At 37.8% G+C, this 25703-nt stretch overlaps 1 protein-coding gene across 1 annotated transcript; it reads right to left on the bottom strand.

The window, feature by feature from the left end:
* Positions 1 to 950: 950 nt before the first annotated feature.
* LOC129444406 (uncharacterized) lies at positions 951 to 14013 on the bottom strand. The gene is made up of 5 exons (XM_073876443.1): positions 13855 to 14013; positions 13489 to 13568; positions 12807 to 13196; positions 12146 to 12401; positions 951 to 1020 (listed from the first exon to the last, which is right to left on the bottom strand). The coding sequence occupies exons 3-5, from the start codon at positions 13174 to 13176 to the stop codon at positions 951 to 953; spliced, it is 696 nt and encodes a 231-aa protein (XP_073732544.1). The 5' UTR covers positions 13177 to 13196; positions 13489 to 13568; positions 13855 to 14013.
* Between the last annotated feature and the right edge of the window lie 11690 nt (positions 14014 to 25703).

Raw genomic sequence — 25703 nt, 5'->3', positions numbered from 1 at the left:
GATAGTGTCTGCAATGGAGAAAAAGAGAACAATCCACCCCCATATAGCATGCCCCTATTAGGCCTACAGAACCTAGAGAATGATGAAGCAGCAAATGGGTGACCTCTTTCAGAGGTCAAGAGAGGGAATTGTGGGATTTTAATGTCATATGTTTTATTAATATTGTATTTAGAAGTGTTTTCAATAATCATTATAGTATGCTAAAGTAAAAGATTGTTTGTGTTTGTCTGTGAGAGTGGAAAGCTACCAGCTTGGGTGTGTGTGTGGAACTGCAAGAAGGATTAGCTAGGAATGTATGTCTGGAAATTGTCAGAGATAAGAGAGAGACCAGAGAAGGAAAAGCAAACAGAAAACCATGTATTAACTAATGCTTTAATATTCACAGGATAAAATCATTGAATAATTGATGTAATAAAGATATGATGTTGTCTTTGATAAATGTGTATTAACCAATGAAATGAAGGTTGCATACAGAATAACCTAATGGGGGGATGGCAGCTCAACCTTGAAGAACAGAATCTCCTGCGCTTGTTCTTTGTGTGTGTGTGTGTGTGTGTGTGTGTTTTCTTCCCTGACAGATGTTTTTTAATAATGATTAAAGTGTTTTGCTTAGAAGTATTGCAGTAAAAGATGTAATATGTGTTTATCTATCTAAAGAAGTTAATGTGTGCCTTATTCATATAACCAATTTTACGAATAATGAAATGATGTCATGATATTGAAATGTGTTTTACATAATAATCACTTTCATTTTACAGCTTATGTTTTTTGTATGAATAAATGAATGTTTTATTAATGATTTGTTTTTAAGAAAGCATTATTATATTCTATGTGAAGTCAATCATATGTGAAGTGGAGGAGTACTAGGGAGGAGGTGACGGACTGCATGGATCTCAGGGTTGTGTGGAGAACAGTTGGTTTTTTCTTTGTTTGGGTGTGTTTATCTTTGTCTACAGGCTAAAACTGGGTGTGGTGATGGAGTCAGATGTACGAGGGGAACGGCCTTTGTGGGTGGAGATTCTAAGAAGAAGATCGACGTCACATACTTTAAAAATAACTGTTTTCTCCAAATGCTGGCTGTTAGTCGATTGCCTATTGTGGCCTTGAGACTGCCCAGCGCTGTAAAACTTTTTCATATCTGATCAATAAATAGTTTAATTTTAATACTGTGCCTCTCCTCTAATTATGAACATGCAATGGACCCTTAAAGTCCAACAAAAGAGATCCATAAGGTTATTCAGAAGATTATTAGAAAGACTTTTGTGTTTTCTCCAATTGTTTATCTTTTGAACTGTAAAGCTGGTCTGTGCCTTAACTGTGACGAAGAAAGTGTACTGAACTTCTGTATATATTTGGCGAAAAAATGTATATTATTATTATGGTCAACTCCTCAGATCCCCTCAGTCAATATGTGGATAAGTCAAGCTGCCACTCTTTTACCTCTGGAAAAACTAACTTATGATCTGCATCAAAGATCAGATGCTTTTTGGCGAACCTGGTCGTCTTTGTGGAACTTTCTGGAAGCTGCTCAGTGATTGATATTTCCTTTTAAAATTATTTTTTTTTCTCTTTGTCTTTAAAATGGCCCTGTTAGTTACTCTGATATGCCCTGTTTTGTTATTTTTCTTTTCTATTACTTCTTATTATATTATTTTTGCATTCTTTATGCCTATGTCTGAACATGTGTATATTCAAAGATTGTAAGGTGATGTGGCTGTGTGTATGACTATGAGATACCTGTACCACTGTGTTGTGTTATTGTTACAATAAAAAAAAAAAAAAATATTAACTTGAAATGTGAGATCTGAATTTAGCAATCAAATTTGATCAACCTGAATCGATTTTATCTGAAATCCTGTAAGCCGATTTTTTGTATCTTAATTTGTAAGAAATTAAAAATATTTATCGAAATTTAGGTTTTGGGAGGTAAATTCAAAACAAATAAATTCAGATACATGGTTTCCAAAGTAAAATAATTGCAAAGGGGTGAATTTAGAGCAATTCAATTCAGATAAATGTTTTTCAAAAGAAAATATTTCAAAACCAAGTATTCAGCGGCTGTTACATTTCAAATAGTTATGTCTCTTATTTGCTTCCATAGAATGCTGCGTCTTCCCGGGTATAGGTGTCCATCAATTTTGACGTGTGTTACTGTACAAACGGATGGCGGATGATATCAAAGCATCGCGAGAGGAGACTGCTCCGCATGTTTTCTAATCGCTCTCTCGCAGTACTTTTACGTTTTATGTGCAGGGCTATCGAACAAACTTTTGATCATCTGCAGTCAGGTGGGGGCGCAGAATCGCGTACAAACCAATAGGGTGTCAGAATGGTGTACGTTTATACTTCTCATCCAACCACAATCGCATTCATCCAGATGACGCAATTTATCTAGATAGGTTTTTAATGATGACAGGCCAAAATGAAAACAAATGAAATGGGAGTAATGAGGCGATTTTTTTAATGTAAGGAGTAGAAAGTATAGATAATTGCGTGAAAATGTTAGCCTGGTCCAACCAGACTCTCGTACATTCATTTCATTTGTACAGAGAGTCTGGCCACGACCCATTGCAAAGCGTTACTTCCGTTAAGGAGGGTCCTCTGTTGAAGTTTAAAACCATTGGATCTGCCCAGAGTCACTCTGCCATTGGCGATCGCTAACGTGTGGTCGTGACGTATATCATGCACCAAAACCAACCGGAAACAACAAGTCAAAATAATCAGACAAACAAAACTTAGCAAACCTGGTTCTTGCTCCGGCTTTAACTTCTGCATATTCGGCAGTTTTGCAACAACGGACCGAATAGCTTTTCTCACGTCTTTCTCCGCTGCCATTACTGAACTACAACTCAAACTGACACACGACCTCAACGTCATCGTTCTTAGCCACCCCCATCTGTTCGCTGATTGGTCCTGCAGATTTTTGCAGGAGAAAACGAAACTCTACACAGCAGTCCCAGACGTAGTAGTGAAGCGAAATGAAAATTAAGCGGAAGCACGTAGGAGGGCGGAGCCAGGCTATGAAAATGTAAGGAGTAGAAGTAAAAAGTCGTCTGAAAAATAATTACTCCAGTAAAGTATAGATACCCAAAATATCGACGCGAGTAAGGTAACGAAGTATTTGTACAACAAGTAAGTGAAACAACCATTTAATTAGGCTGCTGCATTTAGTCTTATGCAAGACATTATGTTGCTCTACTGACTTTTTCAAAATAACATTATCTACCAGAAAATGTTAACTTGGTGTTCGCTCGCTTAGTGTACACCTTAACGTTGTTAAGCCGACGTTAATCAATGCCTGACCGATTTCAATTGGTAAAATTAGTAAAAAAAATACATGTGGCGTATTTTAGGACGTTATGTTAGTTTTAATGTGAACGTTTATACATTGAGCATCTCGAGTCAGCATCGTAACGTTAACTACCATTAAAACTGTAGAAGTTAACCTAAGTGAAGAAGCTACCGTATTTTCCGGACTATAAGTCGCTCCGGAGTATAAGTCGCATCAGTCAAAAAATGTGTCATGAAATGGAAAAAAACATAGAAGTCGCACTGGACTATAATGCATGCTTTTAATGCATACATGCTCCCAAATGTACTGCACATAACATGACATGCATACCAGTATATAGCATGAATTTCACTTTCACTGTTTGATGAAGACCAAAAAAAAAAAAAAAGTTTGACCTCAATCCTGGGATAAAAGCATGTATCATGTTTGTGAACAGTTGCTTACGTCAAATGCATCACACGAGCACAGTGACACACGCTTACCTGTCCTCCAGCGAAAACTATGTGTGATCCAGGGGCGTAGCCAGTAATGGGCCAGGGCGGCACTGGCCCGCCCACATAACTCCCTGGCCCGCCCAGGCAAGTTTAATCAAAATACATTTTTTTGTTTATTTTTATTATTCAAATGTATTTAAGAAAATATATTAATATAATCCTGATTTATTGTTGACCGGTGTGTGTATAATTTGCTTTCTAAATAAAATGGAGTTGTTAAAGCAAGTTGTAGTAAGCCTTCGGAACGTAATTGGTTGCTAAGGGTTCTAACAGGTAGACTCTGTGGGGAGCGACGGGCTCTGGCAGCCAGCCAGCTAACGTTGCTAACTGCTTTTTTAGCTAATACTAAAATTGCCACAATAATGGCTAAAGTTTCTTTAATGTGTTATTTAAAAAAGCTAGAGTTGAGGAAGACGATACGCCACTGCCTCCATCTGCCGAGTCCTACCAGCCCACTTCTTCAGACTCATCAACCCACAAGGCGGCTAGTCAGGCGCGTTGGTGGCGCCGGTTGCCGCTTGCTCCCTGGCGGCAGTTCCAGTGCGCTCTCCGGTCAGACTGACACAGGTTGACCCGCCGATCTAACGGCAATTGATGAACCACGCACAACCCAATTTGAATCCACGAGTACTACTCGCCTCAAAAACCTGTGCCTTTTGTTTTTTGAAAAATAACTCTGTGACTCTTTGGACTATAATGAGATCATTTCTGTTTTCAACATTAAACCCAGGCGTTTGCGTCTTGTTTTGTAAAATGAAAACAACAAAAGTAAGCCTGTTGTTTAACTCATTTCCTTAATTTTTGCTCGGGAAGTGATTTAACTAAGTGGTGTGTTGTGTATAGATGTATGCCTTATAGGTTAAGTTACATTGTTTAATTTAAACGAGTTGCTATTTTTTGGCACAAAAGCTTAATTTCCACCAGGCTGATTGCACTGTATATGGTTGATTTAATATAAATTAGGCAGTGTGTTGTTATTTATTTCAAACTGTGCTCTGCTGAGAGTTTTCATTATTTCAATTTCTTGTTACTTTTAGCCTACTTTATTTCAGGTGAACTGTTTTTGCAATACTGACTAGCCTAAATAAGACTGCCTGGCCTGGTTTGTACCAGCCTTTATTGAGCTATGTGTTGGTTGAACACGTTTAGACAGTGTTTTATTATTGCCTTCGCCGAAAATTGCAAAGGAAAGATGTCACTGTTTTTGCAGATTTTCTATTCTTTTTTCTACTCTTAGGTTTAATTATTATTTAAGTCATTTTATTCTAGGATAAACTATTGGCCCACTCACTTTTGCCCCGGCCCGCCCAAAATACAATTTCTGCCTACGCCCCTGGTGTGATCCTGTGGGTCTTGGGCGATATGAAATGTTAACACCCTTAGGAGGACACTAAAATAAGAAGAAAACAAAAAGAATGATGGGCAAACAATTGTGCAGTTTTAAGCCATTTCAAAATCCAAGCTCTAGTTTATATGTGCCTGACACACACTGACATGTTAACTTAGCTGTTGAAGTTAGTTGTCAAAATGTCTGGTTGTCGGTTTGGTTGCACTAATATAATAAATGTACACAGATTTGGTAGCTGTGTTAAAAAGGTGATAGTCGGGTTTTTTTATCATTTACTCGGTCTGTGTTGAAATCACTTTCACTGCTGATTCTTGCTATACTTCTGTTGCCAAGATTACAATTAAAAACTTTAGAATTAAAGAAAAAATAATTTGGTGATGTATTAACTCGAAGTTAACTCGTCAATTGAGAGAAAACGCTTCCCCCTGCCAATGACAAGTTTTCCCGGCAATCCGTAATACTGTTATTATCCACCAGCTGGTGCTTATACAACCCGGAAGTATACCCCTTAGGGCAAACAGTTCAAACTCCGCGTCAGTTTTGAGGATCGCTCTGAATCTGATCTCAATCAAAAGTCCTTCACAAAAATTTAATTATTTCAGATTATTTCAGGTTGGTGTTTTTGAAGAAACCTACCCATATTTGAGAGGTGATAACAAGAGAACAAATGAAGGTAGGAGGAAACAGTTTTTTTGGTTTAAAAGCAGAGGTATTGTTTCATATGTTGTATGTAAAAGAATAACATTTTCTAGAAGACATTTAACTTCTGTGAAAATCATGAAAAATGCTGGCAGTGGCTGGCAACTTTTTTAAAAACGCTGGTGAGCAAAGAGTGTGAGGTGCAGGGTTGCTATATGGTAGCGGTGTGATAGAAAGAAGAGGATGCTTCATGTGTGTTAGTAAAACAAAGCCAAAAATGTTCACCAAGTTTTCTGCTCGGTTGCATGACAGAATTTTTAATTACCTATTGCTGCATTTATTTTGTCTGTGTGATAGGCTGTTTAAATCAAATTCATAATATGGAGAAAAAATCTCCAGAGCTTATTATCCCTATCAAGATGAAATTTAGCATGATCCAGTTTTGTGATCTTTTTATCACCCAGCCCAACAGGAAAGTGTAACCCTTCTAATTCCTACAGACACAGCAGTGCGGCGCGGGACAAATTTTGAATGGTCATTGCGGGAGCGGGCGGGATGATAGAGATGCACTTGCGGGTGCGGGCGGGATGGATGATACGCTGCACTCCCGCAAATTAAATATTAGTTAATATTACAAAACTTTAGATTTATTTATGTTAAAAGATGGGTAAATGTTTTCTGTCTATTAGTTTTTGTTAAACGTTCTGTTTAATAAGCGAGTCATTTTACTAATTTATTGTTGTTCTGTTTTAACAACAACAAAAAAAAATACTAAGCATTCATAGTAATGGAAAATTATGGCTGTTTCTCAATTCCAAGAATGCAAAGAACGGACTTGCGTCCTCGTGGAGATCGGTCTTGCCAGGCGACCTTGGAAGAACGAACTCGGAAGTTTTGCCGCAATGACTTCAGGGGCGTAAAGCGATTTCAGCAAGTCTGCACTCGATGCATCCTCGATATCAAGAACACATCCGGGTATTTTCATGCGTCCTCTGTCCTTGCGTTCTTGAGAATTGGAATGAACTTCGACCGTTAATGATGACGTAGAGCAAGGACACGAGGACGCAAGATCGCTGAAGAACGCATATTGAGAAACAGCCTATGTCTTTCATTTATTCGTTGTAAGATAGCATCAGTTGAATTCGTTTTATTAATAAAACTGTTTAATATAAGTGAGTTTGTCATTGTAAGCCTACTATTTTATTGGTGTTGATTTTGAGGCTGCAAGGGTCGCTCTGATAATAGTTATACATTGCGAGTTATAGCAACCCCGTCTGGCGGCTTGATGTGAATATAATTCATATTATAAACGAGAGTATTCAACTGCAATATGGCAATATCCTCACAACATTATTATTTCTCAAAACTTTGACAAAAATTATTTTTCAGGATTAACTGTATTCTTACAGTTATTCAAAGATGCACACATTATTCCGCATATGATTTGAATATTAGTCGAGAGTATATAACGGCAATTAACGTCTTATATGGCAATAAATATCCACATAACTTAATATAACAGCATAATGAAATGAATAAAAGACAAGGAAGTAGGATTGGCATGTAAATTGTATTATTATTACCGGAAAAACAGAAAAATAACTTAAATAAACTCTGAGGTAAATGCGCGAGGTAAACACGTTAAAATAAATGAGCAATCACAGTGGAAAAAACATTATTATCTCTCAAAACTTTATATGACAAAAATGATATTTAAAGGAAAAATTCTTACATTTTTTCAAAGATGTAAAGAAAGTATTCCATATTACTCCAGTTTATGAGCACGTTCATCTCTGGTCTCGCTCTGTTATGTAATAGCTGATTGACAGGTGCGCATCTCCGTCTTTTAAACAGGTATCATTTTGTAAAGTTACTCATTTAGGGAAATTATCCATGATTTGATTATTTTATTATTATTATGAAAATGTTTTTTGTTTTTTTTGCAGATTGATTGCGATTTGTATTACCGTTTTACTACAAATACAATACCTTTTTTTTTCCACGGAGGGCCGGTGGTATACAAAATTTCCCGGTAGATTTTTTGGTCCTACTCCGCCCCTGATATATATAATGAATAATAATGAACAAACATTTAACAAATTTATTTTATTAAGAAATGGAAATATTTAATAATCTAACAATAAATATCAAATGTAGCCTACTGGGTAGGATTTTAAACGTCTTTGCCAAATATATTTTCGTTTAAAATATGCGGTGTGTTTAATACATTCAGAAGGTGAAAAAAAATCCTCACCTGCATATCCCTAAATCCAACACATTTTTGTAAGAACGTAAGTTAAGTGTCCATGTTATTTTTACATTCTGACTTTAAAAAACAATTTGGAAAAAGAGATCAGAGCAGAGGAGCGTGTAAATGCTGCAACTTGCTCTGACAGCAGCTTATTTTTAAAAGACGCTGTATTTTATTGCTCTATTCGCCAAGTGTATTTTAATTGGCCACACTATGAAATTTATATATAAATTCAGAACTTTTTAAATTTTTATTCAATTAAACTTATTCAAAAACTACTGAAAGGAAATAAATGTGTTTGTTTCTATTTTTTTAAATGGTGGGTCTTGAGATTACCTGTTGGGTTGAAAAAGTTTGCAAACCCCTATAATACATAAGCAAGATTGATTTTTTTTTATTAGTAATTATATCATGTTATTCATGTATATAAGTAAATAACGTTGTAAGATACGCATACTTTGTGTCCAAAAACTTACTTTATTTTCCAATAAACTGATGAGTTTTGCATCAAATAGATTTTTGATACTCTTGCAATAGACGATTTATGACGATTCACAGACAATTTATTGTTACATCTATGACTTAAAAAATACGATTTATATATCCTTTTCTTTTTAGAGTCCGTTCGCATCAAGTTTCCAAGTTTATTTTAAATCTTGATGCGCGGCGAACGCTTTGAAAAGAAGAAGAAATTCAGTGCGTCCTGCGTTTTCCATTCACTTTAGATGTTAAGTTAATGGACTCGAATGCAAAAATTCTTCCAATAAGTGGTCGGGACTCAGGACACAATCAATTTGGGCATAAAGTGGTGGGGCTGCTGTGACTGCAGGCAGCCTACGACAGCAACCTTCAACCTGGAGGCATGACAACAACCGGCCTCGTTGCCAAAAAACAGACCGGCCCATCAGGAATTCTCCTTGTCCGATTAGCCATATGGGCCTTTTACCATGTATTGGTAAGGAATTATATGTGCACGCACGTTTTTTTAAGACCTTTCCTGAGACCGAAAGTAAACACCCATCCATCCTGCCTGCGGGCATTTGCAGGCGGGAGCGGGACAAAATATCACAGATGCGGGCGGGAGCGGGACTAAAAATTAAAAATCTTTGCGGGAGCGGGCGGGAGTGGGACTGAACATTCAGTGGCGCCCCCAGGATTGTTTTCATGGGGGGGCACAAAGGGGCCAGTACAAATCTTAGGGTGGCACAATAATTTTTTTTTATTATGCCTGAATCTAATGGTCAACAGTTTTCCCATTGTATTAATACTACTTGGAGTATTTATTCTTATTTATTACTAGTATATGATTAACTCGAGACAAATAAAATTTTCTTATTACCCTCATGTTTATTTAGTGCAAATTCAATTAAAATGAGAGTAAAGTACAAAAACTGACAATTAACTGCTTAAGTAAAACATTACACTGTTGCAGTACATTTCAAGAAAAGTGCAAATCTCTAACTAAACCACTGGATGCATTTTACAGTATCAATAGAACACACCAGTTTTCATTGTTTCACATGAAAACCTGTAACAACTTAAAGGGATAGTTCACCCAAAAATAAAAATTCTGTCATCATTTACTCATTTTTTGTTCTGATAAGCACAAAGGAAGATATTTTAATAAATGTTTTGAACCAAACCATTCATGAACCCATTCACTTCCATAGTTGAAAAAAAAATAACACACTGAAAGTAAATGGGGTCCACAAACGGTTTGGTTACAAAATTTTTCAAAATATTTCCCTTTGTGTTCATCAGAACAAAGAAATGTAACAACATGAAAGTGAGTAAATGACAGAATTTTCATTTTTGGGTGAACTATCCCTTTAAGTAAAACCTATTAAGTACTTAAAATGTCATATTTGTACTAGAACATTTTTTACAACACTTTCTGGGCAAAACACTAAAACAAAGCATGGAGATACACATTTTTGAGGTTACACGAGTGCATGTCCAGAGAAATCTACAATACACAGAAAACAAAGCACATAAAGCTACCATTGACCCTTTTTTGTCTGTATACTGTACTTTCTCTCCTACAAATTATCACTTATGTTGCAGCACATGTAAATTTGAAATTGAAGGAAGATAATCTCACAACTCTAATACAGTTAACATAAGCACATCACAGTAGACATTTGCATATTTACACATGAAAACTAACTTAACACTGTGATAATTTGACTGTGTTCTGCGTTTATTAACATATTTACACAATTGAAGCTTAAAGCAGTTTTAACCTCCTGTTACCATGTCTTTGTGCAAATTCAGTAACAAAATTATCCAGATTAATGGCCCGAGCTCTTTCTGACTCCACACTCAAAACCCCTAAATTACTCAGCCTTTCATCACTCATGGTGTTTCTTAGATATGTCTTTGTGCGCTTGAGACCAGAAAAACTACGCTCACAAGCTGCTGTGCTGACAGGCAGAGCAAGGGCAATTTTACACAGTTTAAAAAATTCATTAAACACCTCTTTAAAAGGCTCAAGAAACTCTGTCAATTCTAGTAGGTTTTGGGGTGTTTTTACTCCATTTTCCTGCTTTCTCAAAATCAGTCTTTTTAGTTGAGGAACCTCGTGTGTAAGGTCTTCAATGCAGCATTTATATTTTAAGGCAAACGCAGATATTGCAACCTTGTCACAGAATGTTGGACTGGCAGGGTTTACAGCCTGTATTCCTATTAGTGTTTCACAATTTTCTTTAGAAAATCTCCTCTTTAATTCACAGAGCAGAACATCAAGGACAGGTATGAAAGTGGATGTATAAAATGTGTCTTTGTTCATTTCCATTTGTCTTTCTGATATTGGGCCGGTAACATAATGTCCATCTAGTCTGGAGCTGACTTTTACTTCACGTTTTGGAGCTGCAGGTGAAATGTTGCACTGTTCAGCAAGACTCATAATATTGTTCCAGATCTCCTCAAAGTGTGACCTCTGTCTGTAGTCATTAAAAGTATCAACAAGAGAACCAACAAGGGAAACTGCAGTGCAAAGGTTCAGTTGTGGAGACTGTAAAATATCAGACAAGTGTTTTGCATCTCCAAAAACTTGAGTGAAGGTTAATAGCAGTCCAACAAATCTTAAATCCATTTGGGCTAAAAGACCACGTGCCTCAACAGCTCTCTCTCCGTTTCTTTCCTGCGAAATCTCCCCAAGTACATGTAGGATAGCTGGTAATCTGTCTTTCACTGTTTTACAGGCAAGATATCTACATGCCCACCGAGTGTCTGACAGTCGTTGCAGTTCACGAGGTGGCCCCTCATACATTTTCTTCTGAACATCCAACCACTTTTGGTGGACGTAAGACCCTGAGATAAAGACATAAAGCTTTTGAAGAAGTGAAAAGAAACAATGCGCATCAGGGACTGTTTTTACAGTGTCCACAAGCACAAGATTTAGGCAGTGTGCATTACAGTGCACGTAAAAGGCCAAAGGAGCTTCCTTTCTTATCCGCGCTTGTACCCCATGGTTTTTACCACTCATCACTGAGGCACCGTCGTATGCTTGGCCTACTAAATTATTTTTATAATCAAGGCCATAACACTGAAGCTTCTGAATGATTTTCTCTGTTAGAGCAGCAGCATCTAAGTGTTCTGCAGCCTCAAAATGAAGCAAGCTTTCATGCACTGCCCCACTGTAGTAATATCTTAACACCATAGACATTTGCTCCTTCTTACTTACATCTTTTGTTTCATCTACCATTATACTAAAAGACTCACTTTCTTTAACCTCCTTAATTATAGATGAACGGACCATTTCAGCAAGACAATCAAGTATTTCATTTTGTATTCTGTGACTTGTATATGTTGCATTGCGTTGTTTTGTCATCTTTCTTTTAACAGTTTCATCATGTTTTGCCATCAAGTCCATTATAGCAAGGAAATTACCCTTATTACCATCTGTATCCCTGTGGCCTCTTTGAGCTATATTTTGTGTTGCTGTGAGGAGCAAGACCTCAGCAACTGTTTTTATATATTCACGATTTTCTTTGACCAATTTATTGTACTCATTACTTAAAGAGTTCATGAGAGAACAGCTGGATGTAGCTGATTGTTTATACTCTGTCCATGCTAACATTGCATTAATGTGACATTCTGATTTTGAGTGAGCTGCAAACCCTCCATCTTTGTAAGTGGCTTTTTTCCAGTTTCGGAATCCTTGAACAGATGTAAAGACTGAATCACCAGAGTTAGGAAGGCTGAAGTGTCTGCAGGCATAGCAGTAAGCGGAGTCTTTACTCTGGGAGTATTCTAACCATTTGTGAGTGTTGTACCATTCTGCCTTAAAACTGCGTCTTCTGTTTAACTGGAGGGTTCTTGGAAAAAGCTTTAGTCTGGGCTGTCTTGGATCCTCTGCTCGGGATTTAGATATATCTATAATAAACCAAAAATCATTATTAACAGTGCAATTCACTAATTATATATGATCCTTCATTAACTAATTAATTGAATACTTAAATTTCAAAGAGACACCTCTCCCCAGTTCACTTAAAATATTAATTGAACAATTTTAATTTCTAAATAAGTACATCTCAAACTTTCTGATTTTATAAGCCTGCATACTTTTCGACTTACAATTTCTTCTAATATATTATACTAATAAGTATTCTAAAGCTTATAAATATATTTTAAAAATATCAAAAATATTGTTATTAGTTTTAAAAAGTTGTAATTTTGTGCAGGTCCCCTGGTTGAGAAAAGCCCCCTTAAACATTTTTAGGACTGTTTGTAGAGAAGTTTATAATGTGTTCTTTTATTCTAAGTGTATAGCAGTCCTACCTGATAGGTCTGTGTGAACAGTTGGCTGTCCCAGCTCCTGCCTGTCTGTCTTTTCCAGCTCCTGCCTGTCTGTCTCTTCCAGCTCCTGCCTGTCTGTCTCTTCCAGCTCTTGCATGTCTCTCTCTTCCAGCTCCTGCCTGTCTGTCTCTTCCAGCTCTTGCATGTCTCTCTCTTCCAGCTCTTGCATGTCTCTCTCTTCCAGCTCCTGCCTCTCTGTCTCATCTAGCTCCTGCCTCTCTGTCTCATCCAGCTCCTGAATGTCACATTCTATACTCTCTTTCTCTTGATGCTTCACTCTTTCATCACATGTCCCAGAGTTTACTGATCTTTTGCTGAAGAATGTCGATATATCTACTGTCTTCCTCTTCATTTTGAATTTTTATTAAAACCCTATTTGTAAATATATTTTCAGTGTTTGGTCGATACATGCTAATTCACTTACTGTTCTACATATATGTGATTATAAAAACAAATGATTGTAACTTTACATCAGATGTTGCCAAAAACTGCAGATTCAATAATTTACAGATCAGCTGATGGAGTAAAATTAACCAAAAATGTATAGTGCTTGATCAACATGTTAACAACAAAAAGAAAAACATGTAATACAATTCCTTAGCAACTAGCCTAATCTAAGGTAGTCAAACACGTATGAGAGTTTTATACAACACTTTTTACTTACTTGTTTGTGAGTTTCGTCTCCCTCTCATCTCTCGTGTAACGCTGATCAAGAGACCGAAGCCGGTTGTGGATTAAATGTTGCTAAAAACCGCAAATAATTTAAAGATCAGATCATGGTGGAATAATATTAATCTATCAAAGATGAGTATCAATCGATCAACATTTCAGTATCATAAAAAGCTAAAGTTAAATCCGATAACGTTATGCCCGTTGCCATGCAGTTTACCATTAGAGCTACGTTAGCCTAAAGTAGCCAAACATTAACGTATATGAGCTTCTCTAAGTTTACAGCTCAGCATTAACAGTGATTATCTTAGCTTGACACAATACGCGTTATATAACCTATAATAAACTGAGTTTTACTTACTAGTTTGTGAGTTTCGTCTCCTACTCCTCTCATGCATGCACGCATTGCTGAGCGAACAGGACGTCACTCACTTGCACGTCACATGGATGGTAGTGCGGCTGCGCGTAATCGCGGCTTCGCGGGTAAAGAAGAGGGGAGGGGTATAGTATTCTATTTAACACATTATACAATTATTATAATTTTTTAATGCTTTTTAATGTACATTTAAATGAATAAATATTACCACTATTATTCAAATATAAAAATCTTATCTCATAAAATTTAAAAAAATATATTTTTTGGGGGGCCACTGGGGGGGCCAGTGACTTTTTCGGGGGGGCCGCCACTGTGAACATTGCGGGTGCGGGCGGGAGCGGGACTGAAAATTGTGTCCCACGCAGACCTCTACTATGGACCAGCTCTTTCAGAAGATCAGATTCGAGCTTCCAACAACAATGAATCACTCATACAAGATAGAAAGATACATTGTATTGTCAGACTTTAGTATTGCATTGAATCCAAAATACATGGCATGAAAAGGAAAATAACAAACAAAAATAAACAAAATAATTGTTTTGTTGCTATACTGTAAACAATAGCCTATAAGAAATTTCCCTTCTCTCTTTTTTTAGATCACCTCAGTTCCAGGACATTCCATAGGACAACTTAAAAGGTAAGCGTTTTCTCTTTGGTGTTATAAATATTTCAACTATATGCGCTTTTTTCTTCTTACTCTGTTTACCTTAATTTACTATGTGAAAGTAAATTACCCAAATCACAGTAACAAAGGGAAAAAAATGAAATAAAATGATTAAAGCATTGTTAGGTCTTTTAAAAGAGTTAATCAGTCTTTAACAAATCAGAAAAATCAGTTTTTATAATCATTTCCACATAAATGGATTGCATCTCAGTCTTTCCTTTAAGATGAATTTCCTCCACAAGAAAAATAGGAAAAATGTAACTAGGTGGCTCGCCAGTACCAACTCCATCAACTAACAGAAGAATTGAAAACGATTCCAGAAAGTGTGATTGTTACCGTAGCAACGTTAGCCTCGTGTGTATGGAAGGCGGTTTCAGCATAAAAACCTTCAGCGTTACTCGTCGTAATTATATTTCTACTAGTAACAATTACAATTAGAGAGCTCTACAATTCGTTTATTACTAGTCATATGTCCCCATTGACTTCCATTCATTTTTAATTCTAGAGCTCTGTAATTGATCTATTACCAGCAAAAAAGATAATTCTGCTTCCCATATCGTGTGTAAACCAGCACTCCCACAAGCTGCATTCACAGCGCAGGAGCAATGAAGATGAAATCCATAGGCAACAATCATACAAACAAAACAAATGATAGTCAATTTCAAATCGTTCAACCGTTACTCTGAAGAGGGCTTTAGTCTCCATTTCTCTCAATGTTGAGTAAAAGCTCAGTATTCAAGTAATGTATTCCCCAAATTTCTCTGGAATCCCCCATCTACATCTGCCGTCTATCTGTCGCACGTGCAGACTACCCGAATCTCTCTCTCACGTGCGTGAGAGAAACCCCGGAAGTAAGCGATGCCCCAAACAGCATTCAGACACATCATTGGTCGAACGCAACATTAAACTCTCTTCTCATTGGCTGATTCATTGACCTTAAAATAACTTTATTTAGGGCTTCAGTATTAAAAATAATTCTAATTGAATAACTTTTGTAACTCGGGTTACAAAAGTCTGAAATAAAACCAAGAGACTTCCTAAAGAACTATCATGTACCTCCAGCATGACCACACAGGGCTGTTGGACACAGAAGTTGATGGCCTCTAAAGTCCTAGTAGATTTGGGCAGCATTTTTACATCCACCTGTACGTGAGCTCCAGATGACTACACACACAGACAGAAGAGCGTAATGAAACTTGAACTTTCACTTCTAACATGAAGTGTTGAGGCTAAGATTATATCCACGCTTACCTTCATGATCTCTTTCAACCGCCCTTGCCGATCAGATAGCCACACTGACTGGATGGCACAGTAGCAGATAACTGTGACGATCTAGATATTGTAATAGAAAACCTAAACAATGTCTGTTCTAACACATTGGATGCCGTTGCTCCCATTCGAAAAAAGAGAATCAAAGAAAAAACGCCAGCTCCATGGTATGATCATCACACCGCGGCACTCAAAAAGGCAACTAGGAAAATGGAAAGAAATTATAGAAGCACAAAGTTAGAGGTATGGCGTGCAGCATGGAAAGAGAGTGTTAAACAATACAGACAGGCTATGAAAACCGCCAGATCTACCTATCATAGCAAGCTTATAAATGAGAATCATAATAACCCTCGTTTCCTCTTCAGCACCGTTGCAAAACTGACTAGAAATAAAAGAACAAACAGAAACCAATAGCAAAATAGTAACGACTTCATGAACTTATTTTCTAACAAAATTACGGCTATAAGGGAAAGCATCGTAGCTACCCAGGCAGCGACCACTCTACCAGTTAGTTCACTTAACACTAGACTACCATACGAACATCTTGATTCATTTAAACCTACTACAATAGATGAGCTCTCTAGACTAGTTACATCATCCAAATCATCCTGTATATTAGACCCCGTTCCCACAAAACTGCTTAAAGAGGTATTCTCTGTAGTGTCAACCCCGGTTCTAAATATCTTTAACTCATCGCTAGAAATAGGATACGTTCCAACAGCTTTCAAACTAGCAGTTATTAAACCGCTGATTAAAAAACCACAGCTTGATCAGGGAGAGCTTAATAACTTTAGACCAATCTCAAATCTCCCTTTTCTTTCGAAAATATTAGAAAAGATAGTGGCAAGCCAGTTACGGTGAAAATCTCAATTCTTATATTATTAGACCTTAGTGCAGCCTTTGACACAATAGATAATACAATCTTACTCAATAGACTAGAAAACTATGTTGGTATCAGTGGTCAGGCGCTAGCCTGGTTTAGGTCATATCTAACCAATCGCTATCACTTTGTTTATGTAAACGAGGAAAAGTCATATCACTCCCTGGTTAAATACGGTGTACCGCAGGGATCGGTTTTAGGTCCTATCCTGTTCTCGTTATATATGTTACCTCTAGGAGACATTATCAGGAAACATAACATAAGTTTTCACTGCTATGCGGATGATACCCAGCTTTACATCTCCTCACATCCCAGCGAAACACACACGTTTTCTAAGCTAACAGACTGCCTTAGCGATGTTAGTGACTGGATGGCACATAACTTTCTTAAGCTGAACTCCAATAAGACAGAGATACTTATTATTGAACCGAATCGCTACAAATGATGTTTTATTAACAAAGTTCGGGAGGAACACGTCAAATAAAATACCTAAGTGACTTCAGCTGTTTTCAATCAGTAGTCAATAGCACAGCCGCTTTCAATCGGTAATCAACAATAGCTTACACACAATCAGCTCGAAAGCAAGCCATATATAACTCAGTTAAACTCACCGAAATCCTTCGCATCTTTCAGAATCCCTCCTCCACCCCGTCTCCTCTCACTCACCAAGTTATTTCCTTAAAGGGGGGGATACTCTGTGTTTCAGGCTCATTCCCTGCTCAGAGCCCTCTCCCCCGGACATCACGCCAAATACGTTTACTAATTTAATTCTTTACTTATTTGTAAGTGTGAACTCGTGAAACATAATATGTCAGATTACAAGTTGCACATAGATGGCTGCACTGTGGTGCCATCTTCCACAGTTAGGAACTTAGGTGTGATGTTCGACAGCAACTTATCCTTCGATAGTCATATCGCCAATGTCTGCCGCACAGCATTCTTCCATCTTAGAAATATCTCGAAAATATGCCATATAGTGTCTACATCTGATGCAGAGAAGCTTATCCACGCTTTTATGACCTCTAGAATAGACTATTGTAACTCGCTACTCGGGGGTTGCCATGCAAATCAAGTAAACAAGCTTCAGCTAGTTCAAAACGCTTCCGCAAGGGTACTTACTCGATCTAAAAAGTATGACCACATAACCCTAATTCTGGCATCTTTACACTGGCTACCAGTTAAATATCGCATACAATTTAAAGGGGACATTCCAGAAGACGTTTTTAAGATATTAAATAAATCTTTGATGTCCCTAGAGTACATATGTGAAGTTTTAGCTCAAAATACCATATAGGTAATTTATTGTGGCATGTTAAATTAGGCACTCTATGGGTCTGAGCAATAATGCACCGTTTTTGTGTGTATCCCTTTAAATCCAAACGAGCTGCTCAGGTGGGCGGAGTCTCAAGCGCTGGCGCTGTAGACAGAGCATCGAGGGAGATTCTCTCACAAAAGAAGTTAGTGAGCGATGTTAAGCATTATATATTTGAACAAGTTTAAAAAGTCAATTATCTGTTTTATGCATACTAAATACATGCTAATCAGCAGATGGGGAACATTGCGGAATAAAAATAAAAACTTTAAGGTCTCATAGTGTTTTAAACGGGCACAATGATTTTCAGCATGTTACAATAAAATACACTTTCACAAACACTCAGAAGTTTACTTTTTGACCAAACCACATGCACATTTAAATGATCTGTAATAAAACAACATGTTTAATGCTTAAACTTTAGAGAAACAGATCAAATGACATGTTTAAGTTTATTGTGTACACATATTGAACACATTCGCGTTTCTGTCAGTCTCTCATCTATCTTGTAACTCCTCGTATTCATTTGAAACTTCAGAGAAACATTAAACAACATATTTACTTATTGTGTATGATAGTGAATACGCGTTGTTCACTCACTCTGTCTCGTGCAGTGCTTTAATCCTCGTGTTCATTCATATAAACTTCAGAGAAACATATTAAACAACATAACTTACTTGAAAGCGAACCGTCGCGTTGCTCTCTCTCTCGTTCGTTCGCTCACTCGCTCTCTCTCTGTTGCACTAAGGTAAGGTTAATCCTTTAGAACGTTAATTCAATCTTTAGAAAGATTATTAAAACTACAAGTTATAAGATTGTAGGCTCCTGTTTGTGTTTGATGGAATACAAACGCGTCGTGCTGTCAGTCATTCTTTCTCTCTGTCTATCGCACTCGAGGAAGCATCATGGTTGGATAGCGCAGATGAAGGGGCGGTATCATCATAATAAGTTCCCTTACTCACGTCATGCGGGGAGCGAAATCCGCATGACCTATTTATTCACATGCTTGCAGAGAGAGCCTTACCAAAACAAAGTTACAGGGTTGCTATTTTTCATGTTTTCTGGGTTGGTAGAAGCACTGGGGACCCGTTTATATCACTTAAACATGGAAAAAGTCTGATTTTCATGGAATGTCCCCTTTAAAATATCACTAATCACCTACAAAGCTTTAAATGGCCTAGCACCCTCATATCTTAGAGAATTACTATCAGAATACAATCCATCACGCACACTACGGTCGCAAAATTCTGGTCTCTTGATTATCCCTAGACTATCAAAAGTGTCTAAAAGTGGAAGGTCATTTTCCTACTTAGCCCCTAAGCTCTGGAATGATTTACCAACCGATGTCCGAGAATCAGACACAGTCGATAATTTTAAATCTAGACTTAAAACTTTTCTCTTCAACAAAGCATTTGCATAATTTGTCTAGTAAAAGTACTTAACTCGAAATAGTTATCTGTACGGAACAAAGCACTCGCGGTCATAACACAGACCAACCAAATAAATAAATAAAAACCTTATCTTAACCTATAGTCGGATTGCGATTTTGGAACTTTCGTGTTCTTGTGAATAGTATGCCATACAAACCCGTTTGCCACTGAACCTGCATTAACGACGACAGTGGGGCCTCCAGCCTTAGTGAAACGGGTTGGCACGTATGGTTGGGTTGTGATTTTGGCACTTTCTTTGTATTGCGAATAGTATGCCATACAGACCCGTTTGCCACTGAACCTGCATTAACGACGACAGTGGGGCTTCCGGCCTTAGTCAAACGGGTTGGCACGTATGGTCGGGTTGCGATTTTGGTGCTTTCTTGTGTCTTGTGAATAGTATGCCATACAGACCCGTTTGCCACTGAACCTGCATTAACGACGACAGTGGGGCCTCCAGCCTTAGTCAAACGGGTTGACACGTATGGTCGGGTTGCGATGTTGGCGTTTTCTCGTGATCTTGTAAATAGTATGCAATATAGACCCGTTTGCCACTGAACCTGCATTAACGACGACAGTTGGGTTACAGGCCTTAGTCAAACGGGTCGACAGGTTTCATTTTCTCTTAAAAATCGGAAGGTGACCCTTAGTTACCATATATACCGTCGCAGTGGGCCCCCAATTTGCAAATCCTCAACTGTGGATAATATAATTATGCCGCAATAGTTAGTCTGTCTGAAACTTAAGCTGATTAAACCACATCACTGTGTGACACTTGCATTACATGTGAACGGCCCCTACGCTAATATGATTTTGTTTTTCTCTCCCGGTCTCGTCCCTGGGTCCCATGGACCCTGAGGACAACGGGACAAACAGACCCAGTTCCGGTAGATGTGAAAGTCGGCACACCTCTGATCTACTGGTCGTCCTTCAATGTGATGCCCAGCTGATGCCTGACCAACGACCACCGGCAGGACACGCTTAATCTCCGCTTAATCTCCGCTTAATCTCCGCTTAATCTCCGCTTAATCTCCTTATCCGTTTATATGTGCGTGTATACATGTATGTCTCCCAAGGGTTTTTCCCTCCTAGGACTTTTTATTTTTATTTCCTCGGCTAAACAACCCAGGGTTTTTGTGACCGGGGGCTTCCATTTGGCCGTACTGTTGTGCATGACCCTGTAGTAGATCTACTGATGAAAAACAGATGTGCCATAAAACTGTGTATTCACACTAGACAAATCATGTCAAATCTAGTTTTAGTTCTTTTAAAGCAACTACAGAGTGTTGCTTTAAAAGAACTAAAACTAAACTGAAATAAAATAATGTGACAAAACTAAATAAAAATAAAAACTAATATTTTTTTGAAAACTATAATAACTCTGCCCCCGACCCGTTTTCATGCCTGTTAAAAACATGTTAAATTTCATATATAAGTCGCACCTGAATAAAAGTCGCAGGGCCAGCCAAACAAATGAAAACAAAGTGAGACTTATAGTCTAGGAAATATGATTTATTTGGAGCCTCGGAGTTTCATGTGAAATCACAAAAGATTTCACAGTTAATATCTGCCATTCATATAAACACACTTTAGAAATGTCAACGCATAACACAAAACTGAATTTGTCATGTACTTGACAAAGCTGAGAAGAGGAGCGTTACCTCAGTGTTTATGAGGTACTCGGCCAGACTGATGCTGGCGGGTGAACCAGTCCTCAAGCCTTCTTAAAAAATAAAGCCTTTGTTGTATTCGTGTGCACAAACTATCAATGGGTGTTTTCCAACAGATCACATTGTCCATGTAAAACCCCAGGTATCTGTAAGATGTCACTTGCTGTATCTCTGTGTTTTTAATGATGACAGGCTTGTGTTCAGATACACCTCTTGGGTCAAGGACCATTTCTTGTGTCTTATTCACATTTAAAACAAGACAGTTCTTGTCACACCGCTGAATGAAAGTATCAATTTCACTGTGGTAAGAAGTCCATGCCTTTGTGTAAGAGACTTAAAATGGCAGTGTCATCAGCATATTTCATTGTGTAATTATTGTTATATGTGCTCCTGCAATCATTCGTGTATAAAGCAAAAAGTACAGGTGATGAGACACAACTTTGTGGCACTCCTGTGCTACTACATCTGACCTCAGATAGTGTCCCATTGACCCTAACCTGCTGAGTTCTATTACTTAAAAAAAAATAAAACCATTTGATTAAAAAAGTACTGACACCCATGCCACGCAGCTTCTCTAAAAGCAAATGTGTCTGCACTGTATTAAAAGCTGAACTAAAATCCACAAATAAAATACGGGCATAGGCTTTAGTATTCTCAAGATGCTTAGAGACAAGATGAACAATGGAACTCCTATTCTGCCTATAGGCAAACTGACAGGTGTCTAATAGTGGTTCTACTTCTCTTTTCAACGGTGAGATTACGAATTTCTCAAAACACTTCCGGACATTTGAAGTCAATGCCACAGGACGAAGGAGGTCATTATTTGAAAATACACCTGGTTTTTTAGGAATTGGTATTATATGTGACTTTTTCCACAAAGCTGGCACAGAATAGGTTTCAAGAGATCGCTGAAATAAGGGACACCATGCTAATGCACATGTTTGCAATTCACATAAATGAATTCATCTACATATGGAGCCCTTATAGCAATAAGAGTGCAGTCAATTGCACCGATTACATTTGGGGAAAGCGGACATTGCTGCAAATTGCCTTTTAATATTGGCCTGTTCTCCAACAGTGTAAGGAATTATGGCAGTGTAAGGCATTAATGAGCTTGTGATGGCTGTGAAATCCCAGATCTATGACAAATGAATAGGAATGTCAAAATCAATAAGGTTTGCCTTACAAAAAGTACAGTTAGTTACTTGTCGCCTATTTACCGCTGGTATGTCCCGGTTGCCAAAAATTCTAAAACTGAAAGGACTTGGGTTGGTACCGGGATGGCGCGGTTCCATCTTGTTGGCCTTTAATTGATTTATTTCTAGTAAAAATACACATTAAAGATGTGTAATTGCAGAGCTCTGTAATTCAATTGTTACTAATAAAAATTAAATTGTAGAGCTCTTTAATTTAATTTCTACTAGTAAAAATATAATTACAATGAGTAATGCGCTGGCTACATTAAAAGATAATTTGGCTTCCCATATCGTGTGTAAACCAGCACCCCCACAAGTGCAGGAGCAATGAATACGAAGTCATTGGGCAACAAAAAACAAAAGTCAATTTCAAATCGTTCAACAGTTACTCTGAAGAGGGTTTTAGTCTCCATTTCTCTCAATATTGAGTATTCAGCATTCAAGTAATTTATTCCTCAAATTTCTCTGGAATCCCCCATCTACATCTGCCGTCTATTTGTCGCACGTGCAGACTAATAGACTCTCTCTCTCTCTCTCTCACGTGTGTGAGAGGAACCCGGAAGTAAGCGATGCGCCAAACAGCATTCAGACACATCATTGGTCGAATGCAACATTAAACTCTCTTCTCATTGGCTGATTCATTGACCATTAAATAACTATATATTTAGGGCTTCAGTATGAAAAAGAATTATAATTTAATAACTTTTGTAACACAGATCTGTTGGACACAGAAGTTGATGGCCTCTGGAGTCCCAGCGACGGTTATGGCTCTCTCAGTAGATTTGGGCAGCATTTTTACATCCACCTGTACGTGAGCTCCAGATGACTATACACACAGACAGACTTCTAACATGAAGTGTTGAGGCTAAGATTATATCCACGCTTACCTACATGATCTCTTCAACCAGCCTTGCTGATCAGATGGCACCACAATCCGCGGTGTGACCGGGGCCGTCCATTTGGCCATACTGTTGTGCATGACCCTGTAGATCTACTGATGAAAAACAGATGTGCCATAAAACTGTGTATTCACACTAGACAAATGATGGCAAATCTTGAACCGTATCTGAGCGTGACTCTCAAGCGCCCTGAATCCCCTGCACTTAAGGTGAACTTTATGCTCCAGACCCGACCACAATTATCCAAAGTAAAAACTAGGAATGCTCCGATCGATCGGTCTCGGAGGAAAAGTGGCATTAAATGACTTGATCGGTACTTGCTAAATTTGCAGATCTCATAAACCGATCTTTCTGTTTACTTTCGTCATCATAGAGATCCTGAATGCGGCTGCAATTGGAGACAATATTTTACGTAGTGCGAGCATTTTTTCAACCCGTTGCTCGTGTGCGACATGCAGGAGAAATCATATTGAGACTCTTTTTCAAATTTAAACTTTCATTTTCCTAACAGCTGCTCTTGTCTGAGTACAACCGACGCACGCGTACGCACACTGCAGCCTGTCATCAGTGGTACCTGTGAACAGAGCGATCTCTCTGTCAAGTTGCAATATCCTACAGTAATATCTCAATATAATCGCTCTCTGCTCTTGACAAGGAACTGTTATACTCCATATGAATGCAAGTACATTTCATTCATACAATAAAGACTGTGAAGTGTTTAATTTTCATTACTTTTAAGAGACCTTTTTAAAGAGATATTAAATATCTCTTTGCAGAAGAAATATTTGTTGTGCTTATTTAATTCTCTATTACACAATAATATACTTAATTACGGCAAGTAATATAACAAAGACAATATCTGTGGTATTAATTTATCTAGAAATATTTTTAAAAGTTACAGTCATCAAAGAGCTTGCACATTAGCTAAAAAAAAGAAAACCGGAATCAGTATCGGCCGATCACGAAGATAACAGCGGCTGCAAAAAATCCTGACTGGAGCATCTCTCGGGAAAACCTTACTTCAGCATGACACAATAAGAATCAGAATTCACATCCTATATTACACAAACACATTGGCCCTCATTTATCATTCTTGCGTCGAAACGGGCGTATATGTTGGCGTAAGATTATGCTTACACTCAGTGGTGTAGTCTAGATTTTTGTAGTGAGTATACTGTGATTTTTCCCTCTCACCCTTATGCTCACTCGTCCCAGAGTGACACCCCATAAGCACCACCACACTTACAGATGCATACAGTATGGATCTTCATGTAATCGAGAGCATTCTGAAAGTGTACTCATAAACACATAAAATAAAGTGTTATCAACATGTCAGTTTATTATAAGAAAAAAGACTTTAACAGTCAATGGGTTTACAGCTGGGGAAACTGGATGGATTTTTAGACTGGTTTAGTGTTAATCAACATCTAACTCAGGGCCAAAAGTTACTCAACTGTTAATTAAAATTAAATAAACTGTTTACAATCTTCAATCCGTGGCTAACACATGCATTGAAGGAGAAAAAAAAATCCACTCTTTCAATAGCTATTATCTGACAACTATTGATAACATTACCATGTGTAATTTAATGGTGTAAATGTTTTTAATTAATACACATTTAAGATGACCATGAATTAACTCTAATTTCCATAGTCATTGAAATAAAAGCTTATAATACAAGCAGTGTCTAAAAATGAAAATAGGCTTTTACTTAATTATTATTACAAGACCATAATGTAGCCTAATATTAGACACCCAAACCAAAGTGAAGAAACTTATCTTTAATTTGCAAGTCTGAACTGAATATCAACGCAGACATGATTTTCCTCACAAAAGTTTAAGATCATATACATCTTGAACGTAGATATATAAATTAACACAGAGAAGGAAAGTTTAACACTATGAACCACAAGCAAACATGCTGAAAGCTAAAACCATCAGGATATAATTACGGGCTTATTTTATTGCATTTGGAGCCTTACCTCCAGATAAACTAATAAACTGGACTGATGTTTTAAATGTTGTTTACTCACATGTGCGTTGTTAACTCTCCGGATTTTATATTGCAGCAGCTCGTTCACTTCACATGGTTTGTTTACAGTGTCGCGTGAGCAGCTACACTGCAGGTTCGACTTCATTTGGCGCTAAGCAGACCCTTTGGTGATGTCAAAGTACCGCGAGAGCGATTCAAAGCAGATTTCTCCATGTGATAAATGTAATCGCTCTCGCGGTACTTTGCTGTCACTCGCTTGTGGGTTCTTCTGGTGCCACACCAGTCTGCTCCCCAGTCACTTTCGCGCCGCTATGGTAATTTGATTTCATACGCGAATCGGATTGCGCAGTTCGGCAGGAATTCAAACACACCAAATATCTAGCCTAATATATATGCAGTTCAACCCGCTAAAATAGCAAGTGTAGCATGCTACTGGTCAGTGCTTTACATCTGAATTATGACTAAAAGTTTGAAATTTCAGAAAACCATGCTGTTACGCATCCTCAAGCTATTTTTAGTGG

This window comes from Misgurnus anguillicaudatus, chromosome 14 (genome assembly GCF_027580225.2).
Source record: "Misgurnus anguillicaudatus chromosome 14, ASM2758022v2, whole genome shotgun sequence".
Classification (NCBI taxonomy): Eukaryota; Metazoa; Chordata; class Actinopteri; order Cypriniformes; family Cobitidae; genus Misgurnus; species Misgurnus anguillicaudatus.
This window is presented reverse-complemented; position numbering and strand designations above follow the sequence as displayed.